Raw genomic sequence first — 22,323 nt, forward strand, 5'->3', positions numbered from 1 at the left:
GAGCTACAAACATCTTGAACCTTGTCTGAATCAGACAAATGAAAAATAACCGTTTATTATAACCAGAAAGTTAAAAATGTGGCTGTTCCCAAATTTAGACTGTGCATAGTCATAGTCTGAACTTTTATAGCCCATTACAAAAAAAACCCTCTACAAATACGATTTTTTAAAGTACATGAATTATGATCATGAGTTAATGCACTGCAGTGGTTCCTTTTTTGATCCCAGTTTGTTGTTGGGTTTCTTGAAACACAACTTCTGTCCAACACAAGTCCTTAACCTGGTATTTCATACATGATCATGCTTTTCCTCTGTCAATTTCAACTTGTGTAATATTGGCGGTCAACTTTAGCAATGCAAAAGATTAACTGAAAGTGAGTTCAACCTAAAAACCAAACAAACAGGCTAACCATTTGAATATGTATGATTAATTAGACAAGTGAAATGCACGGCTAATTGGAGTACACATGCGAGAATTATTTTATTTTCCAAAAAGGAACTTAGCACAGGTGATGTTATGTTCAGAGCTGGACTTCACAAGAGGTATTATACGAGGAGTATAAAAGGTATTATCACTGACTAGTGAAAGAAGATTACAATTCTGATAAAGAATAAGGAATGGCAAATGTTTGCTTGGTGGGCAGAAAGAGAAGTAATACTAGGACAGTAATTTTTGCATACCCTACACCTCATCAGCTAATTAGAACAGTCACGTTTTTAAAGTATGCAGAACATTCACCGTCAAAGCCACCAGCCTGCAAAAACTTGAAACAAGAGCAGCAGCAGCAAAGGATCGCTCTGCAAGCCACTTTAAAAGGACTTCACCATTAAATTACTGTAATCATCTGAATCAAACACAACACATACCATAGTGCCCATCATCCCATCTAAGCCAAAAATAAAGATTCTGTAGTAGACATTAACAGCAGTATCAGTCTAACAGGTATGATAAAATTAGAAACTCTAAGGGAAGAAGACTATCTGTAGCTCAGCATAAACTTCAGAACACAAGCTTCAATAAGCTCCCTGGAGGTAAGCTAAACACACTAGTTAACAGCTGTATATGTTTTACCAGTTTTCAAACTTGTATGTTTAGATCTAATTTACATGAAAATGAGAGACTAAAACTATTGTCTAGAGCCAGCTAAACAACATGCAAGCACATTCCTAGTCTTCTTGGACCCAACTGTACCCTGCCCAGCCCTTCCATCTATGAGGGTGAGAGCAAGGCACCCCCATATACACATGCCCCCAACATACCCTACTGCTCCTCACTGCCACCCTCCTGGGCAGAAGGGTCCTGCTGGGCCAACATGCAGCTTCTGAGAAAAGCTGCTGCTGCAGCTGCTGGGGAATTGCTTAGCTCCCCCACCATCCTGGTTGTTACAAGCAGGAGGTAAGGAAGCAGAGCTGCAGCTGGGCAGGAGTGTGGAGGGTGGGGCTGCAGCATGGAGCTCATTCCCAGGGGGTGGTGGCAATGTGGAGCCCAGGTGGGCAGTGTGGGCCATACTCCTCCCCTGGTGCACAGCCCCACCAGGCAGTGGTAGCAGCAGCAGCAGGCAGGGGTGCTCATGCCTGGCAGCGCAGTTCCAGCCAGTGCTGCACACGGGGACAAGGGATGAAGCCTGCACTAGCCTGTCTCTATTGCCAGCACTCCCTGCTGCGCACATGCAGCCCCCGCACTTGCACAGCACAGGAGGGAAGTCCCACGTACTGGAGTTAGCTATTTTTCCTGCCCTGTCACACAGGTCCAGGTGTATGATTAGTTTTGATTAGTGTATGATTTAGTTTTTTTCTGGTTCTAACTTGGCAAGCTCCCCTCCCAAAAGGAGCATTTCCAGGGGAGCAAGGGGAGGGACTTCCTGTGGTAAAGGTCAGGGGTGGGACTTTGAGTCCCAAGATGGTGACCAGGGGGATGAGGCAACTGTCTAGGTGCAGGGCTATCCTCAAAAGCTCACAAAACCTCATTAAGCACCTGAAGTATTTGCCCATTAAACCCTTCTTCTCAAAGGACCTCACTTTGGCCTGTCCATAAAATTAAAAAGAAACCTAGTTTGAATCCCACTGAATTAAGCTAATTCAATACTCAAAGTATCACAATTTAAAGAAATATAAAAATGAAAGCATACCACAATGTAACTTACATCAATATGTAAGTTACACCAGAATTAGGAGTCAACAGACAGGGAGCTATAAAAGGGTAGCTCACACAGTTGGCTGTTATGACTACCTTGTTGCTTGGCTAGGGGAAGAGGTAACTGCGATCTGGACTTTAGCAAACAAGATTCCCAGGATAGACACGGACAGGTGAAACCTAACAGTGCAACTTTCACCAGTAGCATCTGACCCAATTCTAGTGGTAACATTCCACCAGACCAGATGAAGTTATCCCAGCTTAAGAGTTTGTGTCATTTGTTACTATTTGACTGTTATACTAGTATTTAATATAAACTGATTTAATCCGACTGCAGCACCACCAACATTCCACACGTCCTGCTGGCCTGAACTCTTCAACTACTTCTCTTGCTATACACTCAGAAATCCTTCTACCTGATCCCACCTGTCAATACAATACTGCATCTATATGCAGCGATCTGACTGGATATTTTTCACCCCTTAATCCATTTTCTGAAATGGAATACATTTTCAGATAGTATCTCCTTAAGAAGTTAAAGGTATTTTATCTTGAACTGACACAATAAACACATTGCTTTAAGATGGAGAGTCACATTCTGGGCATAACAACAAAAATTTCAAGTGCTTTTCTCCTTCTGTACTTAAGGTAGGAAAGGACTATAGCTCTAGCTATCTGTATGAATTAGTACAAAGAATAAACAATAAAACAGATTATATTTGGATCCATTGCAGGGCTGTGAAAGTGCCACAGCCACAATCTTCATTACCGAACATCCTTAACAGCAGAAGCTACAAACGCTAAATAAAGGAGATCAGACCTTTTCACTGAACTACATTATTATCCACTGAGGCGATTTCCCCCAAGAACACAGGAATTAGTTGGGTAGCGTGAGAACAGCTTAACTGCTGTTGCCTTTGCTACACCTTACCCTATAGATCAAGAACTTCATTCTCCAAAGCCATAACCTGGTTATTTTCACCAGGACTAAAGACACCTACTGCATTTTAATGAATTAAAAAAAAAAAAAAAAAAAAAAAAAAATCAACTGATATTAAAACTCAAAACAGCAATAACATTTCTACTGATTTTGAGCAAGTATTTGCAGTCAATATAATAATTAACTACATAACAGCACAGCCAGAAGTAAAAACAACACACCAACCCTTTCAAAAAATATTGCTTTCTTCACAAGAATTAAACAAAATCTATGCTCAAGAATGAAAAGGCAGACTTGAGTAAATCAGAGAGTTAAGATGCGAAGATGCTATTGTTTGAAATATGGACAAGTTAAAAGTTAAGGCATAAAAATAACAGAACAAAAGCAAACAATAATATTATAGTTCGTATTTTGGTATTTCTCCAATTTACATGGGAGAAAGATTAAGTTACATATTAGTTCCACATAAAAGTAATTCTAGGAGTTACCAGCTCAAACACAGGCAAAGAGTTTTACAGCAGATATATCACTCTTCATTCCCCCTTCAAATTTAAAATTGGAAGGCATTAATACAAAAGGAAATAAATTAATAAAACCAAAATCAAGAAACCAGAAAGCATTTCAACTGATTTCCATAAACAAACAACCATATCAAACAAGACTGTTTGCTTATATTTCCATATCTCTGCAATTTATACATACTTTGGAAATGTAAAGGTAACATCACCCATGCAGCTTTACATCTAGTCCCACACACACAACTACACATAATGAAATGTCAGTGAACTAAGTCAGGCCTACTAGGGAGGACGAAAAATAAGGGTGGGCTGCCAAAGCCATGCCAATTATACACAGACACAAGAGTTGGTTATAAAACATCATTACACAATTTTTTTTGTTTTTTAAATACATGGTTTTTTTCTCTCCATTTCACAACTTTTTCTTAAAACTAAACATGAGTGTCTCCTCCTAGTCTGCTTTTTAAGTTTAGTTCTTTTGTCACCTTCAAACTCTCATAAAACTTCTCCTTCCCTGTCATGTTCTCTACATTGCATCTTAGCAAATACCTCTGTCTTGTTTTCCCACCTTCTTGCTTCAAAATTATTTCTCTCAACTCCCATTTGGTCTTTTCAAAATTTATTTTTTGCTATATCCTAAAACCTCCATTAAAAGCAGCCACACCATAACTTCATTTCTGGCAGAGAGCTATGGTAAAGGGGAAAATATAAACTACCTTACAACATATTGCTTCAGACTTCTGCTGCCTCTGAAAAGCCAACTGCTTAAGGTTCCCTTTGTTTTAGGCCTACATCTGCCACATAACATACTTGACCTTCCAATTTTTACCAGTCTCTCTAGATAAGTAAATAGCCAATGTAAACCACAGCCTTGTTTTAAAGTTCCATGACTGTATAGATTTTTACCTTTTATAAGTGTATTAATTTTGACCAGCCTCCGTGCGCTCCCCCTCCTCCCTAACTTTGCATAGCTCCAAATCTACCAATAATTTTTGCCAAAACTGAAGTGAGAAGAAATACTGACCCTGCCATCCAATTCCAGAATACTCGCAATACATTTTATTTTCATGAGATTTTGCTGTCAATAGGATCTAAGAAAAATAGTTAGTTATTGCCCTCTTTATTACAAATTTAGGGCATGTCCAGTTTGGTACAAAAAGACAACCCATGCAACAAAGAGTTTACACTCTAAATAAGAGAACAGAACTCTAGTTACTAGTTTCTCATTGTTTATATGCGTTGACTCTGGTCTCTGTCATCGTGGACAATATCAAGCATATATTCTTTATTAACAGCTACAGATCAAAGCAGAAAATGTAATTCTGACCTGCATAAAATATTTACTTCATTCTTCTAAGAATTTCATTAAGGACCTTTGTCAAATTTTTCCATAAAGTAGCTAGGCATCATACATACTGAGAACAGATGTTATAACAACATGAACAAACATACATTATGTTTTTATTACAGCTAAAACAAACTTCTTTAAACTTATGTAGACCCCCCCAACCCTGATGACACTAAGATTTTTCAGAACAGATATAATTGCAGGATTGAGTCAAAAGCAGCAGTAGGTTACACCCTCAACTTTTCTTCCCTGCCAAAAATTGTTTGCAATGGTCTTTTCTTTCCCCCTTCTAAACATATCGTTTTCCATTTTAGCAAGTACTGTTTTTTCCCCATTTTATTAGTAACGTAACAAAAACAGGCTATTTCTGTAAATGGAACCCCTCCCCCCCCAATACTGGTATCAGTAGAATTAGACAGAAGTAAACAATAATAGCAGTATAGTTGAAGATGGGATATAAATTCTTTTTATTGGTTCCTAGAAAGCAAATAGAGCATTTAAAATGTGATAAATTATTAATGTTAGTATAGGGGGAACTACTGTGTGACCTTTAGCAAGTCACTTCACCTCCCTCTATTTCTATTACTAGACTTTATCTGCCTTCTCTATTTAGATTATCAACTTTGTTGAGCCACAGACCATCATATTATAATGCTCAATGGACATCCAATGTCAACTGTCCCCTTCATATGCAACAGAGGACAAAAACTTAAAACTAATGTTAGTGCCCTCTATAGGGCCAATTGGAAATTAAGGTCATGGCAGGCTAGCAGCTATAAAAGGGGTGGGCAGCATCTGGCCCATGGGACCCCTAAAAAATTTAGAAAATTAATATTTTTCTGTCTTTGGTTCCTGTCAAAAACGACAGGAACCAAGAGCAGTAGGACCTAGGGGAAGCCCGGCAGGCTCCCACAACAGCAGGGCCTGTCTGACCCCGCCCCCTCAGCCGGAAGCCCCAGCAGGAGCTTCTGGCCTGGGCCCACATGGCTGCCCCATGCTGGAAACGCAGCTAAGGGGAAGGGGGGGGGGCAGGGCAGGGCAGGGCAGGGCAAGGGAGGTCCCCAGGCAGGGAAAAAGTGGCCCTGGGAAAAGCTGAGCAGTGGGGAAAAGTGGCCCCTTGCCTGCCCCATGCTGCAGCCACTTGCAGCTTCTGTGAGGCTGCCTGTGCCTGCTCCAGACAGCCCTGTGCAGGCTGTGGGCAGCTGCAGCAGGGAGCGCGAGCCATGCGGCAGGCAAGGGGCCGCTCTTCCCCTCCTGCGCTCAGTACCACCTTGTAACCCAGCCCCACTGCCAGCCTGGGCCCTGCGTGGCTCTGGGCTTGCCTGTTGGGGCTGCCCGTAGAGACAGCAGCCGCAGAGCCCAGGCTGACAGCAGGGCTAAGTTACAAGCTGCTACTGAGCACGGGGAAAAGTGGCCCCTCGCTTGCCCCGTGCCTGGCGCCCCACACTAGCCACTTACAGCCCGCGTGGGTCTGCCTGTGCCTGCTCCAGACAGCCCAGCATGGGCTGTGAGTGGCCATGGGGTGGGTGAGGGGACACTTTTCCCCTTGCTCAGCACCAGCTTCTTCCCTGGTGGTGAGCAGGGGGTAAGGGCTGTGCGCTGCTCCCCGCGTGAACCACAAGCCTGGGGGGCACTGGGAGTGAGTGGCCAGGGTCCAATGGGAACATGGGGCTGCACCGTGTCCTGGGGCCAGTGTCAGCAGGGCCCAGAGCAGGGTGGCAGGAGCGCGGGGTCCCAGGGGCTCTATGGAGCCAGGCCAGCTCTCTGTTCTCCCTGCTGGTACAGCACAGCCCGGCTCCACAGACCCCTGCCAGCCTGTGCCCCACTTTGGGCCCTACTGTTGCTGGCCCTGGGACATTGGTCCCAAGATGGTGACCTGGAGGCAGGGCACCTGTTGAGGGGTGGGGCTACCCATGTGACCCTCGACAGCCTGCCAAAACCGGGTAAGTGGCCCACTGCCTGAAATACATTGCCCGCCCCTGAGCTACACACACACACACACATAGTTTAGAAAAAAAGAGACCGCTTGCTCCAAAGCAATTTACAGTCCAAAAATCATGATCCTCACACGCTTTGGATGTGGATTAATTTGAGACAAAAGTTTAACCAAAAACACAAGAGAAGGGAGAGGAAGAACAATCACAATCCTAAACAGCTCAAACTAACAAACACAACACAATGACTGTGCTTCACTTAGAAAATTTTGATTCTTTATAAAAACTGCTGGCTATACTTATTCCCAAGTTTTAAAAAAAAATAACCTGTTTCTGCTAGTGACCAATGTTTTATCCTGTGCTAAAACATTAAATAAGCCTGCACTAGCACATTTCCTTCATTTTAATTTTAAGCTATGTGTAATTATACAGGCCCAAATCTTTATAACTTTTTCAGACTGGTAAGCACCTGCTCAGTCCCATTAATAACAGTTACTGTATTTATTTTCCCATTATTGTCTCATATTAAGCATCTACTATTTACAACAGATTTAAGTTTTACCCGAAGTATTTATCTTGCAACTTTATTTAAAGCAAACACAGAACCTTTGTAAAAAAAGTACTAAAAGATTATCTGAATCCTGACCACATATTTATTATGTTGAAGAAGTTTATTTGAGGGCCTACAATCACCAGTTCTTGCCTGAAGCATATCTCTTTATCTGAATAAGTGTTAACAAAAAAAAACAAAAAAAAAAAAACACATCCACACCTTTATAAAAAGAAAGTCAAACACAGCCTTTGGTGACATGACTTAATATACAACCTTCCTTTCTCTCTTTTTCTTGCTACATTGTTTTAAAATTAATTATTCAAAATAATATAACCACTTACTTGGGTTGGTACAAGTACTGGAGGATATGCTAGTTTGTGATGCCTATACATCCAGAATGAAAAGAGTACGATCACTGCAATTCCCATTATAGGCACCAATGAGTAAAGCAAGGTATTGAACAAAGGTGGCTTAGGTGTAACAGGATTGGAAGTGGCTGAAGAAAAAAATAGTTACAATTAATCTTTTACAATGGAAACTTTAACAAAGCAGAAAAAGACGATCCAAGACTTAAACAGAATTAAGAGAATTTAAAAAGTAAAACTCAGAGTCAATTTCAACTCGCAAAACTGAGTGGCAGAATTCAGTTAAATATAGCATACTTTAATAACCAGACATAGAAGAGATTTTCAAAAGCACAGAAGGATTTTAAGAGCATAAGTTTTCCTGAAAAGATGTGTGCATCAAAATCCCTTTGTTGCTTTTGTGATAGTGGATTAATCCACCATCCGATATTCAAACGATTCCTAAAATAATCTTTAAGACTGCTATTCTATTACTAATTACTGAAAAATGAATTCACATAGTGAAAAGTTGAACCTTTGGAAAATATACCATGAGGCGCTTTCTGTAAAGTGGGGCTAGTTAAAAGCTCTGTTGAAACAAACTTGCAATGGAAAAGCCTGTTCCTTTAAGCCTGAAAAATTTCAATTTCAAACATTTCTAGGTTAACAAATTTTTGCAGAATCCAAGGCAGGGTCCCATAAAACCTGCCTAAATTCCTGAGGCCTGGCTCTGAGCATTGAAGCCTGAAAGCTCCGAGATCCCTAGCCAAATCCACTGAGCAGGTCTAACTTAAAGCTGGAAAACCTTAAAGTTGTAGGGGTCTCAGCCTTAATCTTCCTGATGAGACTGCCCCAGAGCCATGGGTCCTGGGTCCTAGAGAAAGACAGTTTAGCATGAGTTTAACAGCTATTCAGTTACAAGTCCTTCTCATTTTGGCTTCACTCCCTGTTTAGCAGCAGGAAGCCTGCAATTCCTAAGAATGGTGGCTGGAGCTTGAAACACTAGGGATGGCCTCAGTCACCAGGCTCATAGGCAATCAGCACAGTGGAGCATCCAGAAAGCCCAAACTGTGCACGTCCCACAAGTGCTAGGTTTAAATGATCTTTTACTAGACCTGACAAAGCATTTCTCACATTCAAAAGCTTATCTAACTTTATACCAACTATATAGTCGGTCCAGTAAAAGATATCACCCTAACAAATCCTTGCCTCTAGCACAATTTCTGAACCACCACAGCTACAACATGACTCCTATGCCATCCTTTGTTAATAGCAGGGGTAAAATTGACAAAAACATTAATTTTGTTGAAGAGTTGAAGCTTCAGAGGAAGGAAATAATTTGGGAAATGTCTTGTTTTTCTTGGAATTCTGGCTTTCAGGGAATTTCCAAGTTTCTGGTTTTGATCTGATTCAGACTAAGCCAATTTAACAAATGGAAGTTTCCCATGAAACTTCTTTTCAGCTTATATTGTGTCAATTCATTTTAAAAAGGGAAAAAACCTATTATGAAATATAGCTGTAAGGGACCATTTGTGCACTTAACTTAAAATTAACCTCACTATTGAACAAGAGCTATCATCCATTCACAATGCACATATGGGTGCTTTGTCTTAGTTATTCATTCATACCTTACCACTGTAGGTCCTTACATTCAAGATAAGATTTTTTTATTTAAGGGTATAAAAAGGAGACTCTCCAAGTGATCAAGGAGCAAGTGGACAGGGACAGCAAACAGGCCAGTTTGCAAGCAGTTCACTGGGAGCAACAGAAGGAAGAGAAAGAGAAGCCAGGCACCAAGCACCAGATCCTGCTCTGGCAAGGTAAGTCAGCCAGAGCTGCCTGTGTCTTTGGCTTGCCGCATGTTTGTTTGGTGGGCTGTGTGCCTGGCCATGTGCTCTGAGCAACTGGGAGTGCTGCTACCTGCATGACTGATGTGGTGATTGCTGCCTGTGTCTGCCTTAATGAAAAGGCAGAGCCAGGCCCAGTAGAGTATAAAAGGAGACTCCAGGAGCAATCGGGGACCAAGCGAAAAGGGACACCAAACAGGCCAGTTTGCAAGCAGTTTCCTGATCAGTTTGCCACCCTCCTCTTTGAAGACAAGCCTTTAAAGTAAGGCTTTCTGTAATTACAAGTAGTTAAACTACACACTTTTAGTGAAAGTAGCTAAAACTCAGGAGTTTAACCAATGATTAAGCCCCTTGCCTAACTAGTCTCAAGCAAGGGGGAGTTCACTATGGAGTTTGCCCAGAAATAGAAACTTCGAATATTGGTTGGGCATGCAGTGATGAAATCAGGCAAACAAAAGCACAATTGGAACTGTAGCTAGCAAAGGATGTTAGCAGTAACAAGAAGGGTTTCTATAAGTATGTCAGCAACAAGAGGAAGATCATGGAAAGTGTGGGTCCCTTACTGAACAGGGGAGGCAACCTAGTCACAGATGATGCAAAAAAGACTGAAATACTCAATGCCTTTTTCACCTCAGCCTTCACAAGTAAGGTCAGCTCCCAAACTACTGCACCTGGCAGCACAGTTTGGGGAAGAGGTAAACAGCTAACAGTGGTGAAAGAACAGGTTAGGGACTATTTAGAAAAGCTGGATGTGTACAAGTCCATAGGACTGGACACAATGCACCTGAGGGTACTGAGAGAGTTGGCCACTGTGATTTCAAAGAAAATGGCCTGGGGTTCTGCAAAGTCTTGATAATCAGGAGAGGTCCCTGACAATTGGAAATGGACAACTATAGTGCCCTTTTTTAAGGAAGGAAAGGAGGATGATCTGCGGAACTACAGACCAGTCGGCCTCACATCAGTCCCTGGAAAAGTCATGGAGCAGGTCCTCAAAGAATCTATTTCTGAGCACTTAGAGGAGAAGGTGGTGATTAGGAACAGTCAGCATGGATTCACCAAGAATAAATCATACCTGATCAACCTGATTGCCTTCTATGACTAGATGACTTTCTCTGTGGACATAATATACCTTGACTTTAGCAAGGCTCCTGATACAGTCTCGCACAACAACAGCACAAGCAAGATAAGGAAATATGGGCTGGATGAATGGACTGTAAGGTGAACAGAAAAGTGGCTGGATTGTCTGGCTCAGAGAACTTTGCCTAGTAATCAATGGCTTGATGTCTAGTTGGCAGCCGGTACAAAGTGGAGTGCCCAGTCCTGGGGCCAGTTTTGTTCAATATCTTCATCAACAACCTGAAAGATGGGATAGAGTGCACCCTCAGCAAGTTTGCAGATGACTCCAAGTGAGGTGGGGGGGGGGGGGGGGCCATAGATAAACTAGAGGGTAGGGTTCAGAGAGACCTGAACAAATTGGAGGACTGAACCAGAAGAAATTTCATGAGGTTCAGCAAGGAAAATAAGGACAACTGCACGTAGGATGGAACAATCCTCTGCACCAGTACAGGCTGGGGACTGACTGGCTAAGCAGCAGCTCTGCAGAAAAGGACCTAGGGGTTACAGTGGAGAATAAGTTGAATATGAGCCAACAGTGTGCCTTTGTTGCAAAAAAAGCTAATGATATACAGGGCTGCATTAGTAGAAGCACTGCCAGCAGATGGGGGGACAGGAGTGGGGGGAAATGATTCTTTCCCTCTATTTGGCACTGGTGAGGCCACATCTGGATTACTGTGTCCAGTTTTGGGCCCCCCACCCCCACTACAGAAAGGATGTGGACAAACTGGAGAGTCTAGCAGAGGGCAATGAAAATGGTTAGGGAGCTGAGGCACATCACTTCTGAGGAGAGGCTGAGGGAACTGGGCTTCGTCTGGAGAAGGGAAGACTGAAGGGGATTTAATAGCAGCTTTCAACTATCTGAAAGGTGGTTCCAAAGAGGATGGAGCTAGACTATTCTCAGTGGTGGCAAGTGACAGAACAAGCAGCAACGGTTTCAAGTTGCAGCAAGGGAAGTTTAGGTTGGATATTAGGACAACCTCTCTCACTAGGAGGGTAGTAAAGCAGTGGAAGTTTACCCAGAGAGGCTGTGGAATCTCTGTCCTTGGAGATTTCTGAGTCCCAGCTAGACAAAGCCTTGCCTGGGATGATATAGTTAGGGGATGGTCCTGTTTTAAGCAAGAGGTTGGACTAGTCTTGACATCCCTTCCCACCCCAACTTTCCACCTATAAACGTGATATACCTCTGCTCCAATACTGCCAATTAACACATAGAGCAGACTCAATTAATCAAGTCTGCTGAAGCATGCTAATTAGAGTGCTCCAGCAGCCTCCACATGACATGTATTCAGTATCTCCACAATTCAAAACGGCGGCAGGGGCACTTTAACTAAAACCCATTTGACAAGCTTCAGTTAACGCCCCCACTGCCATTTTGAAGCATGGGATGCTGAATACACATGATGCTGTGGATGCTTTAACTGAAGCCACTCTAATTAAAGTGCCTGGCTTCCCACCTCCCCCTCAAGCATATGTATAGATGCCCTATAATTCCACGATTTGGCTTATATTTTCAAAAACAAAAAACCTAATTATTTCTATTTAGCCTTCTTGATGACATCTTTGCTAAACAGGATGACATAGTTAACAGTTTAGAGTGGTTATATCATTTTAAATGGCTCTGTTCTGAAACACAGACTTTCTATTTAAGCTGAATATCAAATTGGCTGTTTTCATAATTAATTTGAACTAAAATACAACTGCTATTCTAGTACAGTAACTTTCCTATTTACAGAAGTTATCTAGAGCAGTGGTTCTCGACCTTTTTTGTATCAGGGCCCATTTGCAAATATTGATGGTTAGTCCCGACCCAGTGCCTTTCACTTCTGACCTGCTGCCCACAGTCCACTAGTGTGTGGGGTAGGGGGTAGGTGTGTTGCAACCCTTTCATATATTCTTGCAACTCACTTTTGGGTCACGACCCATGGTTTGAGAAACACTGACTTAGTGAACATTTTAGAAAAGTCTCCCCTCTTAAAACATAAAAAAAATGAGATCGTTTTACAAACTTTGCAGAACAGTTTCTTTAAAATATCAAACTTACGTTGTGTGACCTCCATTTCTGGAAAATAGAAAAAACGTTCATTACACATGTTGCCTTCACAGCAACAGAAAAACACTTCAGGACTGTCTTTCTTTTCTATACAATCATTCCTGTAAGAGATCACAAGAAAGTAGATTTTATTAATTTTAAACTGACTTTTGTTTTTAACAAGAGCAAGAATAAAAATTTTAAACTTGAAAGTGCACTTTAACAAATGTAAGACAGTAATCCAGAATGGCATGACATCCGGAGATAAATCTCTGCTCAAGAGAAACCATAGTTCAATACAGATACATTTCCTTTTACAGCAAAATAACACTGATTAATTTTTCTATCAGAAGATGCAAGCATTTTTCCCTTTTTAAGGTTGAGACTAGAGGCCCAAGAAATTTCTAAAACATCTTGAACATTTTATTAATGAGCCATGAACCCAAATTTAAATGTGACATCATAAACACATTTTTTAGCAAAAATTACTTGAGTTCACCCACTAAAACCTCAGTACAATTCTGTAGAGAACAGGAACATTCTTCACTGGAGACAGTGTAGAAAAATTATATGAAATCAAATAGTTAGGGGCAATGTCCAAAGTTAGGGCTTATTCTACCAACAACTATAGCTCACAAGACAGAATACTATTAATTGGTGAAGAGAAGTCACAAAAACCTTCTGAAATAGTTTTAGGAGAGGCAAAGCAAGGCAAGAGAAGATGTCTCTACTAAAGAGGCAAAAGTATAAAAGCAAGGATGTCAAACTTGCATGGTGTCCCGGGCCGGATTTGCATGGTGGGCTCCTTACAGGCTGGATCCAACCCGTGTCACTGGGTGGTTCCAGCCCCAGGGGACACAGCAGGAGCAGCTCCGGCTCCAAACTGAGGCACACCCAACTCTTGCTACATGCCTAGTGCCAGAGATGGAGCTGCTGCTGCCGCATACCCTGTGCCACTGCTGTAGCTCTAGCTCCAGCACAACTTGTGGCAACTCCAGCATGGGACCAACAGCTGAGGAGATAAGAGCCAAAGCAGTGGTAAGAAGCAAAGCAGCTGGCAAACAGGGCTGAAATCAACCTGCACTCGCACTTCTGTCTGCTGATCTCCATGTCTACTGGGGCCCAAAAGCCCCAGATTCTTCAGCAAGCCACAACTTTTGGTGGTATACTGGTATCCCAGTAAACCAGATTAACAGACTCCATGAGCTAGGTCCAGCCCACGGGCTATACATTTGACCCGCTGGAATAAAGGAACAGTCTGAACTTCTTGCAGAAAGAGATGAGGATTACCTCTTTTATAAAAGTTGAACCCTTTTAAAATGTTGTATTTGTCTTCACAGTAAAGGACAGTTTTTGAACCTATTATAACAAATGCAATTTACTGTTACTTCCATAATGCATTCACACATCAATATGCTTATACCTCTGCCATTAATTATACTTTGTTTTACCACAAACTCTAAATTTAGCACATGGCTATACAACTTCACATATTAAATTAAATATAGCAGACAGCCCTGGCAAAATATCATACCTTATGAACAAACTTGTTTATAAAAGGACGCCAAACAATGATCAATGCATTTCCATAAGTTACAGTTATTGAAGAACAGAAGTATGAAGTTTTCTAATATTTTTAAGCTTGTCTATCTTATTTTTCATTCAATAAATGTTGGGCATTTCATGTTCCAAAACTGGTATTCTCTTTTGCTTCTACATATTTCTTGAAACACGTTAGAAATAATTCAGTTCAACTGCAACCAAAATTAAACTTTACACCAAATAAGACCACACACTTTCCACCAATTTAACAGTACTAATATAAGTTTGTGTAAATAAATCTTGGTTCTTCATTTTCAATCTTTTCTCACTGCTCCCACCTGTTCTCTTGACTTCCTTGCCTTCCAAATATTCTCTCACATTTCTTGAAAATCCTGTCATCAGATTCCCATTAGTGCTTAGAGTTGCCTAAATGATCCATTTTGTAGATTATGTTCTCGCTGGATTTCAATAGCAGCAGAGTTGAAAATTCCACCCTAAATGTTTAAATCTGTTTTAAATATCTCCAGTCCTCTACCTAAGCTATGGCTTAGGAAAGAACATAACCTAGCTGTCTCCACCATGGCTTTAAAACAATTTCTAGACAAAATTAGTAGTTAAAGTTTCTTTAAAAATTCCTTTTCCTTTCAGTCCAGCAATACTTTCGTGTTGTTGAGAAAAGCCATATTATAAATGTGTTGGTATTTCTCTGAAGAACAAAAAATCAGAAGAATTGTATAACTTCTCTGTCAGCAGTACTGTTTGAAAATCTTAAAATAAATGCGTCCTACCAAAAAAACCCCGCAGGGAACATTTCCTTAGGAGAAGAGATATTCATAGTGAATAGCATTTCTTCTTCTAGAAGAAAAGTTGAATATTCAAAAATATGAAGATAGTATTATCTTGGGAGTTTGAATTTCAGAAGTATGTTTTGGTAAAAAATAATAAATTCTTTTCTTCCTTTTCTTTTCTTCAATTATCTAGCCTATACTATACAATTTATGACTTGACTGCCTATCATATGTTTCTTTGTATACAAAGGCATTTATTTAGCCTGGGTCACAACCAGTAACTAAAAAATAAAAGAAGTTTGAATATGGGAACTTAAAAGGTGGTCACCCAGGTCAAAGTTACACTACTCAACCCCTCTCAAAATAAAACTAAAAGTATTTTGATGCCTTTAATATTAATTTAGATATCTAACTCTAAACAAACAAAATAAAATCTTCAGGCTCAAACTATGGATTAAAATCCTTTCAGTTGTCTCATAACATTTCTGTCATTGGGGAATTTTGGTAAGCTTTTAATTATCATTAATATTCAACATAGCAAAAATTATAAAATTTATAGAAAAATAATTCACTTACCGGTCATAACAGTTGATATCATCGAGCCAACAACCTTGTTTCACAATTTCAATTGATCCAGAAATATTTTTCCATGTAGCAAAACAGTGTCGTCTTTTATCTTTATCACCATAACAAGGTTCAATACCACTACGATTTGTTTTATCTCTTTCCCAATTAGCATTGTAGAAGATGCACTCTTGTGTTTCTGATCTTCCTAGTATGGCACCTATTTGTGATTTAAAATAAATTACAATTAAAACACAAGATTCTGAGAGCTGAAACACTGAAAATCAAAGTTGCATGAACAGTTTTTCAGTTTCTTTAAGTTCTTTTAAACTTCAAGTTGACTCTTCCAGATGAAACAAAACAACCAATAAAATTAAAGCCTTCCCTTATAGTTAATTATATAGGCTGCAGGACATGGAAAGCTTCTCAAGACTGGGAGAAAGGCTAGAGAATATTTGTTAGCAAATAAAAGAAAAGTTTTGAAAATGTTTCTTACTGCCTAACAGAAGCCAAAAATGTTAACGGCTGAAGGACAAGTTGAATCAGTGTAGTTAAATACTAGTAGTTTTAGAAATTCTAAAGTAGCATAATTAGTTTATTTTACCCTATTCTTAAGGTTGTTTTTATTTCATTTCTTTATACTTGTGATACAATATAAAGACAATTCATTTATATTAATCAAAGGAAGTTGAGACCAACTATAAATTCAACTTCATACCACCATCTTTCTTCTAGTCTCTCTCTTGATTTTCAGTGGTGGCTGCAGGGGGCTCTGGCCACTGACACGTGTCCATAACCAAGACCCAGTAGAGTTGGCAACAATAACAAGGTAGAGAAGACAATCTTCCATGCCTTCTTGGAGTGCTCCCAGGTGCGATCACCCTTTGCTGCCCTCAGTGCCCTCTTTGGCATGCTGAACTGGGACTTCAAGACTGCATACGTTTTCTCTCTCCTGCACTGAGTAGCTCAGGGAAGCATTATCTGCCTAGCCAGTCTCCTGCTAGGGCAAGTCAAGATAGCAAACCTGAAGAGCTGTAGAAACTGGCTTACAGGGGTTGGCTCTAAATGCCCTACAGACTTTCTGTTTCCTGCTCTGGGCATTGGTCTCATTTTGAATTTGGACACTTCATCTTGCAACAAAACGCAGACTGCTTTATTGTGCTAGGCCATCAAGGGAACACTTTGCAAAGTGGAAAATGGACCGATAGTCCTCAATGTGTACTCCCATGAAAGGCACTGTGTTACAAAGAAGGTTTTGAGCTCTACTAATATGGATGTTTTATTACTGACAAGTTTTTCGTGCTCTGCCTCTTGGGGGAAGAGGCAAACACTTCTGCAGAGAGTATGAGCGTGTGTGTGTGTGTAAAATAAAGGTTTAAAAGCCAAAAAAAGCCCTCTGCCATTTAGTTTCTCAACAGTAACAATGCTAAGTTTCAAGGTAGAAACATTTCTATCTATATTATAGCAGAAACTCTTCTACTGCTTAGAGAGAACATAGGGTGCCTATACACATGCTCCGACACATTCTAATTAGAACACATTGGAGCAGAATCAATTAATTAGTAGACTCAATCAATCCAACTAGAACGCTCCTGTATGCCTCAATGTCATGAGTATTTAGGGCCCCACATTTCAAAATGGAGGTAGGGACGCTTTAACTAAAACTTGAACGAGCTATAGTTAAAGTATGCCCATGGCCATTTTGAAACATGGGACACTGAATACACATGATGCTGCAGCATCGCTCCAATTAAAATGCCCCTTCCCCTACCCGCAGCACGTGTATAGACACCCATAATGTTTAGTTGCAGCAGTGTCTCATAGGAAAGTTACCTGAATAAGGATGGAGAAACTGCTAAGACAGATAGAAAAGGAAGTAACTGTTGTCATGGATCCCCCCACCCTTCTGCCCCACAACAGTGGGTGCCTGTCTGGGACCTCCATGCCTTAACCTGATATCTCTGATACCAGCAATGCCATCTTGAGCTCATGGAGTTGGCAGGGGGTGGAGGGAGGGAAGGAGGGAAGCCCCAACTCTCCCTGAAATCCTGGCTGGAAGTCCTTTGACATGTTTCGGTTTTCAGGGGCCCAGCCTCAACCTTCCAGTTCCACTCCTGAGTGAGCAATTCTTCCTCGTGTTCGGGAGAAGTGTCCCCTAAAGATCTAAGCAGCAAAACAGACAGTTCCCCTTCAATAAAGGCATTCACTGGGGCAAACCAAAGGCCACCCAGCCAGAGGTTCTCTGCCCTCTCAAAAGAGTTAAGCAGTTCCTCTGTCCCCAAACTAGCACATGCAGCACTGAGCACCCCAAAGATAGCTGTTCTCCTTCCTGCCTGCCCAGACACAACCCCCAAAGCTACTCAGCTGGTCAGTCTCATCATCAGACTATCCTCTCAGAGCAGACAGCCTGTACTCTTCATTCTTTCATCTACTGTCATGTTCATTTCCATCCTGGGTGGCACCTGCAATCCCACCTTTGTTGATGTATCTGTCAATTCAAGTCTCTGTTTATGCTGAAATCCATCTCCTCTTCCCTAGCCCTCCACCCCACACACAAGTAGCTCTGTGATTTAGCAGGACGTCCATTCACACTTCATTCCCCACTCATAGACTAACCACAGAAACTGAGACATGCAACATTATTACAACATGAACATACTCAAACAGAAATATTACAATAAAACCCAGAGTCTGTTAGAGATGTAGGAAGAATAATTCAGCTAAAACATCTGACTGTACAGCACTTTGTAACAAAGTCTGATACTTCACCTGAAAAATTTAAATTATTTGAAGGGAATGGTTTACAAAAGCGAGCAGTTCTGGAAGCGAAGTTCAATCATGAGTTACAATCAATCAATCAATCATGTTTACTTGTTAATACAGGATAAGACATACTTGGAAGTTGCAGAGGGTCTCTCTGCTGGAATTACTGTCCAAGAAGTATTGTAATATTTAATGAAATAAAGTGCTTGGTTCTATGTCTAGAGTCTGAGAGGTATTTAAGTTTCGTTTGTTTGGGGTTGGTTTGGTCTCTTTTGTTGGGGGGGGGGGATGCAAAAGAAACAGACTGACACACAAATCTTGTGAAAGTATGAAGGGATTAATCTTTCTTTGCACTAAACAAAATGGAACCTGCAAATAGAAAATGTTCTCCAACTCTCCCCTGGGACCTCCAGACTGTAGAGCCAAGCAGCCAGTCTCACGACCACAGATGTTGACAAAGGTCGCAGAAGGCTCTAGATCACAGGTTGGCAAGGGTTTCTGGAGGGAGGCTGGGATGTCCCTGTTCAGGTCCAAGGTAGGTTGGCTCTAGGACTGAGCTGCCTTCACTACTTCTCCCCACCACCTGGATGCAGCATGGTGCAGGCAGAATCCTCCCATGCTACAGTCATTGCCTCCCAGCTATGGCATGCTGAGCACGTGGACAGCTTTCCCGTTGCCCAAATCCCTGTCATCCAGCTATGGTGCAGTACAAAGAGTCCTCCACTATAGGATGCTACCAAAGCCAGGGCTCTCTGCAGGCCAGATTCAAAGGCTCCACACACTGGATCTGGCCTGTGAACCATACGTTGCAGGCCCCTGTTCTAGATGCCCCAAAGAAATTCTTGCCCTAGCAAGAACTCACCCATGGCAGCTGCCAGCAACACCAAACACCCACACTGTTTCCGCTCTGCATGCAGCCGCTGCCACCCCTCCCCTCCAACTCCACACTCGACTGCTGGGGGCTTATTAAAAAAGTTGAAAACCCCTGGGTTAGAGAATTACCTTGTGTGCCCACCCCTCCAATTCCATGAGTACACCTCTAACACACCAAGTACGCAGACTGGCACCTCATGTCTGCTGGCCAAACATGCACAGACTCTGTATATTACAGCACTGGAGCTGGAGTTCAGAGGGGATCACCCTGGAATAAGTACGGGCATAAATTGACCTGCCTGTTCCCAGGCCCCAACAGTGACCTGAAACCATGTGCAGGGGGTCTAAATATTGCACTGAGAGAACACAGGCCCAAGGCCAGGCAGAGCCTAGGAATACTCCCTGCCAACAGCCTGAATGGGTAACCATTATATTGTATGTTATAATATATTATTAATAAATTCTTAATTGTAACTGCTACATTTATTTGTAATAGTCATACTGGGTTTATATTAGTTTTTTAGATGGAATTCCATTTAATTCTGGAAAATTATAGAGTGCCTTGAGTTTAAGAAGGTTGAGAACGGCTGGTGTAGGATAACCTTAGAAAATGGTGTCTAAAATACTGTTTGTCAGATAAGATACAATAGCAATCCAGGCCAACATAAAAGGATAATATCATTGGCAAAGATGGAGAAAGCTGGGTTTTCTTTCCCCACAGCTCTCTCAAATCCACAGTCTCTGATGAGGCTCTAGACTGGGCTAAGAGGTAGAACACAAACTTCCCTAGGAATATCTGGCTTTCTCCTCAATTCCAGTGGCAACTTGTCTATAGCCAAAGAAGTTGTATAGTATTCTTTGCCTTCATTGGATAGACCTTTCCTCTGAAGTTTACACATCTGTATGCCACTGATTGTGGAGACAAACTTCACATCTCTGCAGGCATAAAAATTGACTGCGGCACAAAATGAAAGCAAGCAGATGCCCATACTTTCTGTCTAGCTGGAGCCACAAATGCTCACCACTTTACTGTGGCCTACATCTGTTTGCTTATGACAGAATTGCTCAGGCAACATGAAGCTGCCCAGGTTCTCCAGCCTTCCTTGGGCAGGGGTCCCTGGGGTTTGACGGGCCTGGTCCTGCACACCCCAGGAATTCCTGGACAGAATTGCCCCCCTTAAGCCTTAGAAGTGCCTGCCTTACTTTCCCTGCTTGCAGAGACATGGATCCTGGCCACAGCATGGAGCACAGGCTGCAAACTCCAGATGGATCTCTAAAGAGGATGCAGCATGGTGCAGGCAAAGTCTTCCTGTGCTGAAGTTGCTGCATACCATACCCACTTTCCCCCAAAAGTTAGCCTTCCAAAATTAGGGTTCATATTTTAAGCAGGAAAGCTGAATTTCTGCCCAGGACAGAATGGAGATGCTTTAGGATGGCACCTGCTTCTTTTTGTGCTCTTCCATCCAGGAACTGCATGAAGGGAAGGGTGGGACCAAGGGCAAAGGCAGGGGCAGATGGGAAGCAGAGACCTTGGTGCAGCTGCATCCCACTGCTCCACCCAAAGTTTAAAATAGTAGTAGTATTTCTATTCAGCCAGTGCTGGAGGAGTCAGTTAACTTCCTGACTCATTACTTGTCTACCTGACTTCTGCTAACTGGTCTCCATTTCACAGGTGTTAATGACTCAATCTCCTTTTTAATAGTCTTGAAGTGCCAGTAATCAAGTTATTTCTTTGGCAACAGTCTGCAGGGCTGTGAAACAAAAACAAAAAGATCTAAACAAACAGACAGCACTGTTAGGATCTCTTGATCCCTCTTTTTCACTGTCCTGCAGACTATTTTCATTTCCTTTTGATATCATAAATCCACCTATGCAGTCCAGTCTTCAACAACAACTATGCTATCAGCTTTTGACTGATCAGCCTTGACTGAGTTCAGCTGGGAGAGATGTAAAAGGGTTAGAACTGTATTTTTGCCTAAGCAAGAAAGGGAGGGTGAGTAAACTGAACATTAGGCTCTGACCCTATGTGTGGCTGTGATTCTGGGAAAATCTTTTCCTCTTCATTCTGCCTTCCCACAATGGTGTTTATATCCTGTTTGTCAGCTGCAATAGTAAACTGGGCAATGGACAATGTTGTTGGTAAAGATGGAGAAAGCTGGTTTTCTTCCCCCCTCTGCAACTTTCTCAATAAATAGACTGGGCTAAGAAGTAGAACACAAACTTCCTTAGGAATATCTAGCTTTCTCCTTAATTCCAGTGGTAACCTGCCTTTAGCCCCAGAAGTCAGACAATACTCTTTACCTTTGTTACGCAAGGCGCATGTCTTATTTGAGGGTGTGCAATATGTGAGAAAATACAGTAATATTTGGTGTAAGATGCCCGATGGCTACAGTGAGGCTTATGAATATGCCTTGCATGCTAAACTAACTTAAAGTCTTTGCCCTTTCCTCACACTATGGAAGTGTCTAAGAAAACTGGGTTTCAGTTACAGTACAAATGCCCGAAGCCTTTGAAATAACTCATACCTTGTTTCTTACCTTCTTGAAAGAAAAATGCCCTTTCAGAAGGCCATGGTTCGGATGCTATTTGTCACTCTAGTACCAAGAACGATTTCTAAGCAGAACTTAGTGTATGTCCACAGAACCACATTAAGGCACCTATAGCACTTCCAGTTTGGAAAGCATTATGTATGTACAATAAGTGTACTGTGCCCATATATATCACTGCCCGGAGATGCAGTGCAACTTCTAAGCACTCTAGATCAGTAAGGAAAATTAAATCAAGGACATTTTAATGAACAAGTTTTGAATGCCTACTACTTAAGTCTAGGTTTTTCCCCAAATCAATAGCATTCTTTGCACGTTTAATCTGCGGATCTCATCACTTTAAAATTTTCAGGTAAGACACTTATATGTTTATCTTTTCTTATTCATAATGAAGCTCACTCCATGACACCAAAGTTTCATAGCAGTATCAACTAAGAGGAGGTAACCTATTTAAATACTTGTGAACAGATGCAGAAATGGCATA

The 22,323-nt window shown here is 41.6% G+C and overlaps 1 protein-coding gene across 1 annotated transcript in view; it reads right to left on the minus strand.

Moving 5' to 3' along the window:
- The window catches only part of ACVR2A (activin A receptor type 2A), an 84,853-nt gene that overhangs the window by 20,895 nt on the left and 41,635 nt on the right, over positions 1–22,323 (minus strand). Inside the window, exons 2-4 of the mRNA XM_090045808.1 lie at positions 15,670–15,877; positions 12,776–12,885; positions 7,769–7,923 (exon numbers count right to left, since the gene is read on the minus strand). Coding sequence (XP_089901934.1) covers positions 7,769–7,923; positions 12,776–12,885; positions 15,670–15,877 — 473 coding nt within the window. The remainder of the gene's footprint in view (positions 1–7,768; positions 7,924–12,775; positions 12,886–15,669; positions 15,878–22,323) is intronic.

This window comes from Crocodylus siamensis, chromosome 4 (assembly GCF_052110815.1).
Source record: "Crocodylus siamensis isolate JL-2025a chromosome 4, ASM5211081v1, whole genome shotgun sequence".
NCBI classification, from domain to species: Eukaryota; Metazoa; Chordata; order Crocodylia; family Crocodylidae; genus Crocodylus; species Crocodylus siamensis.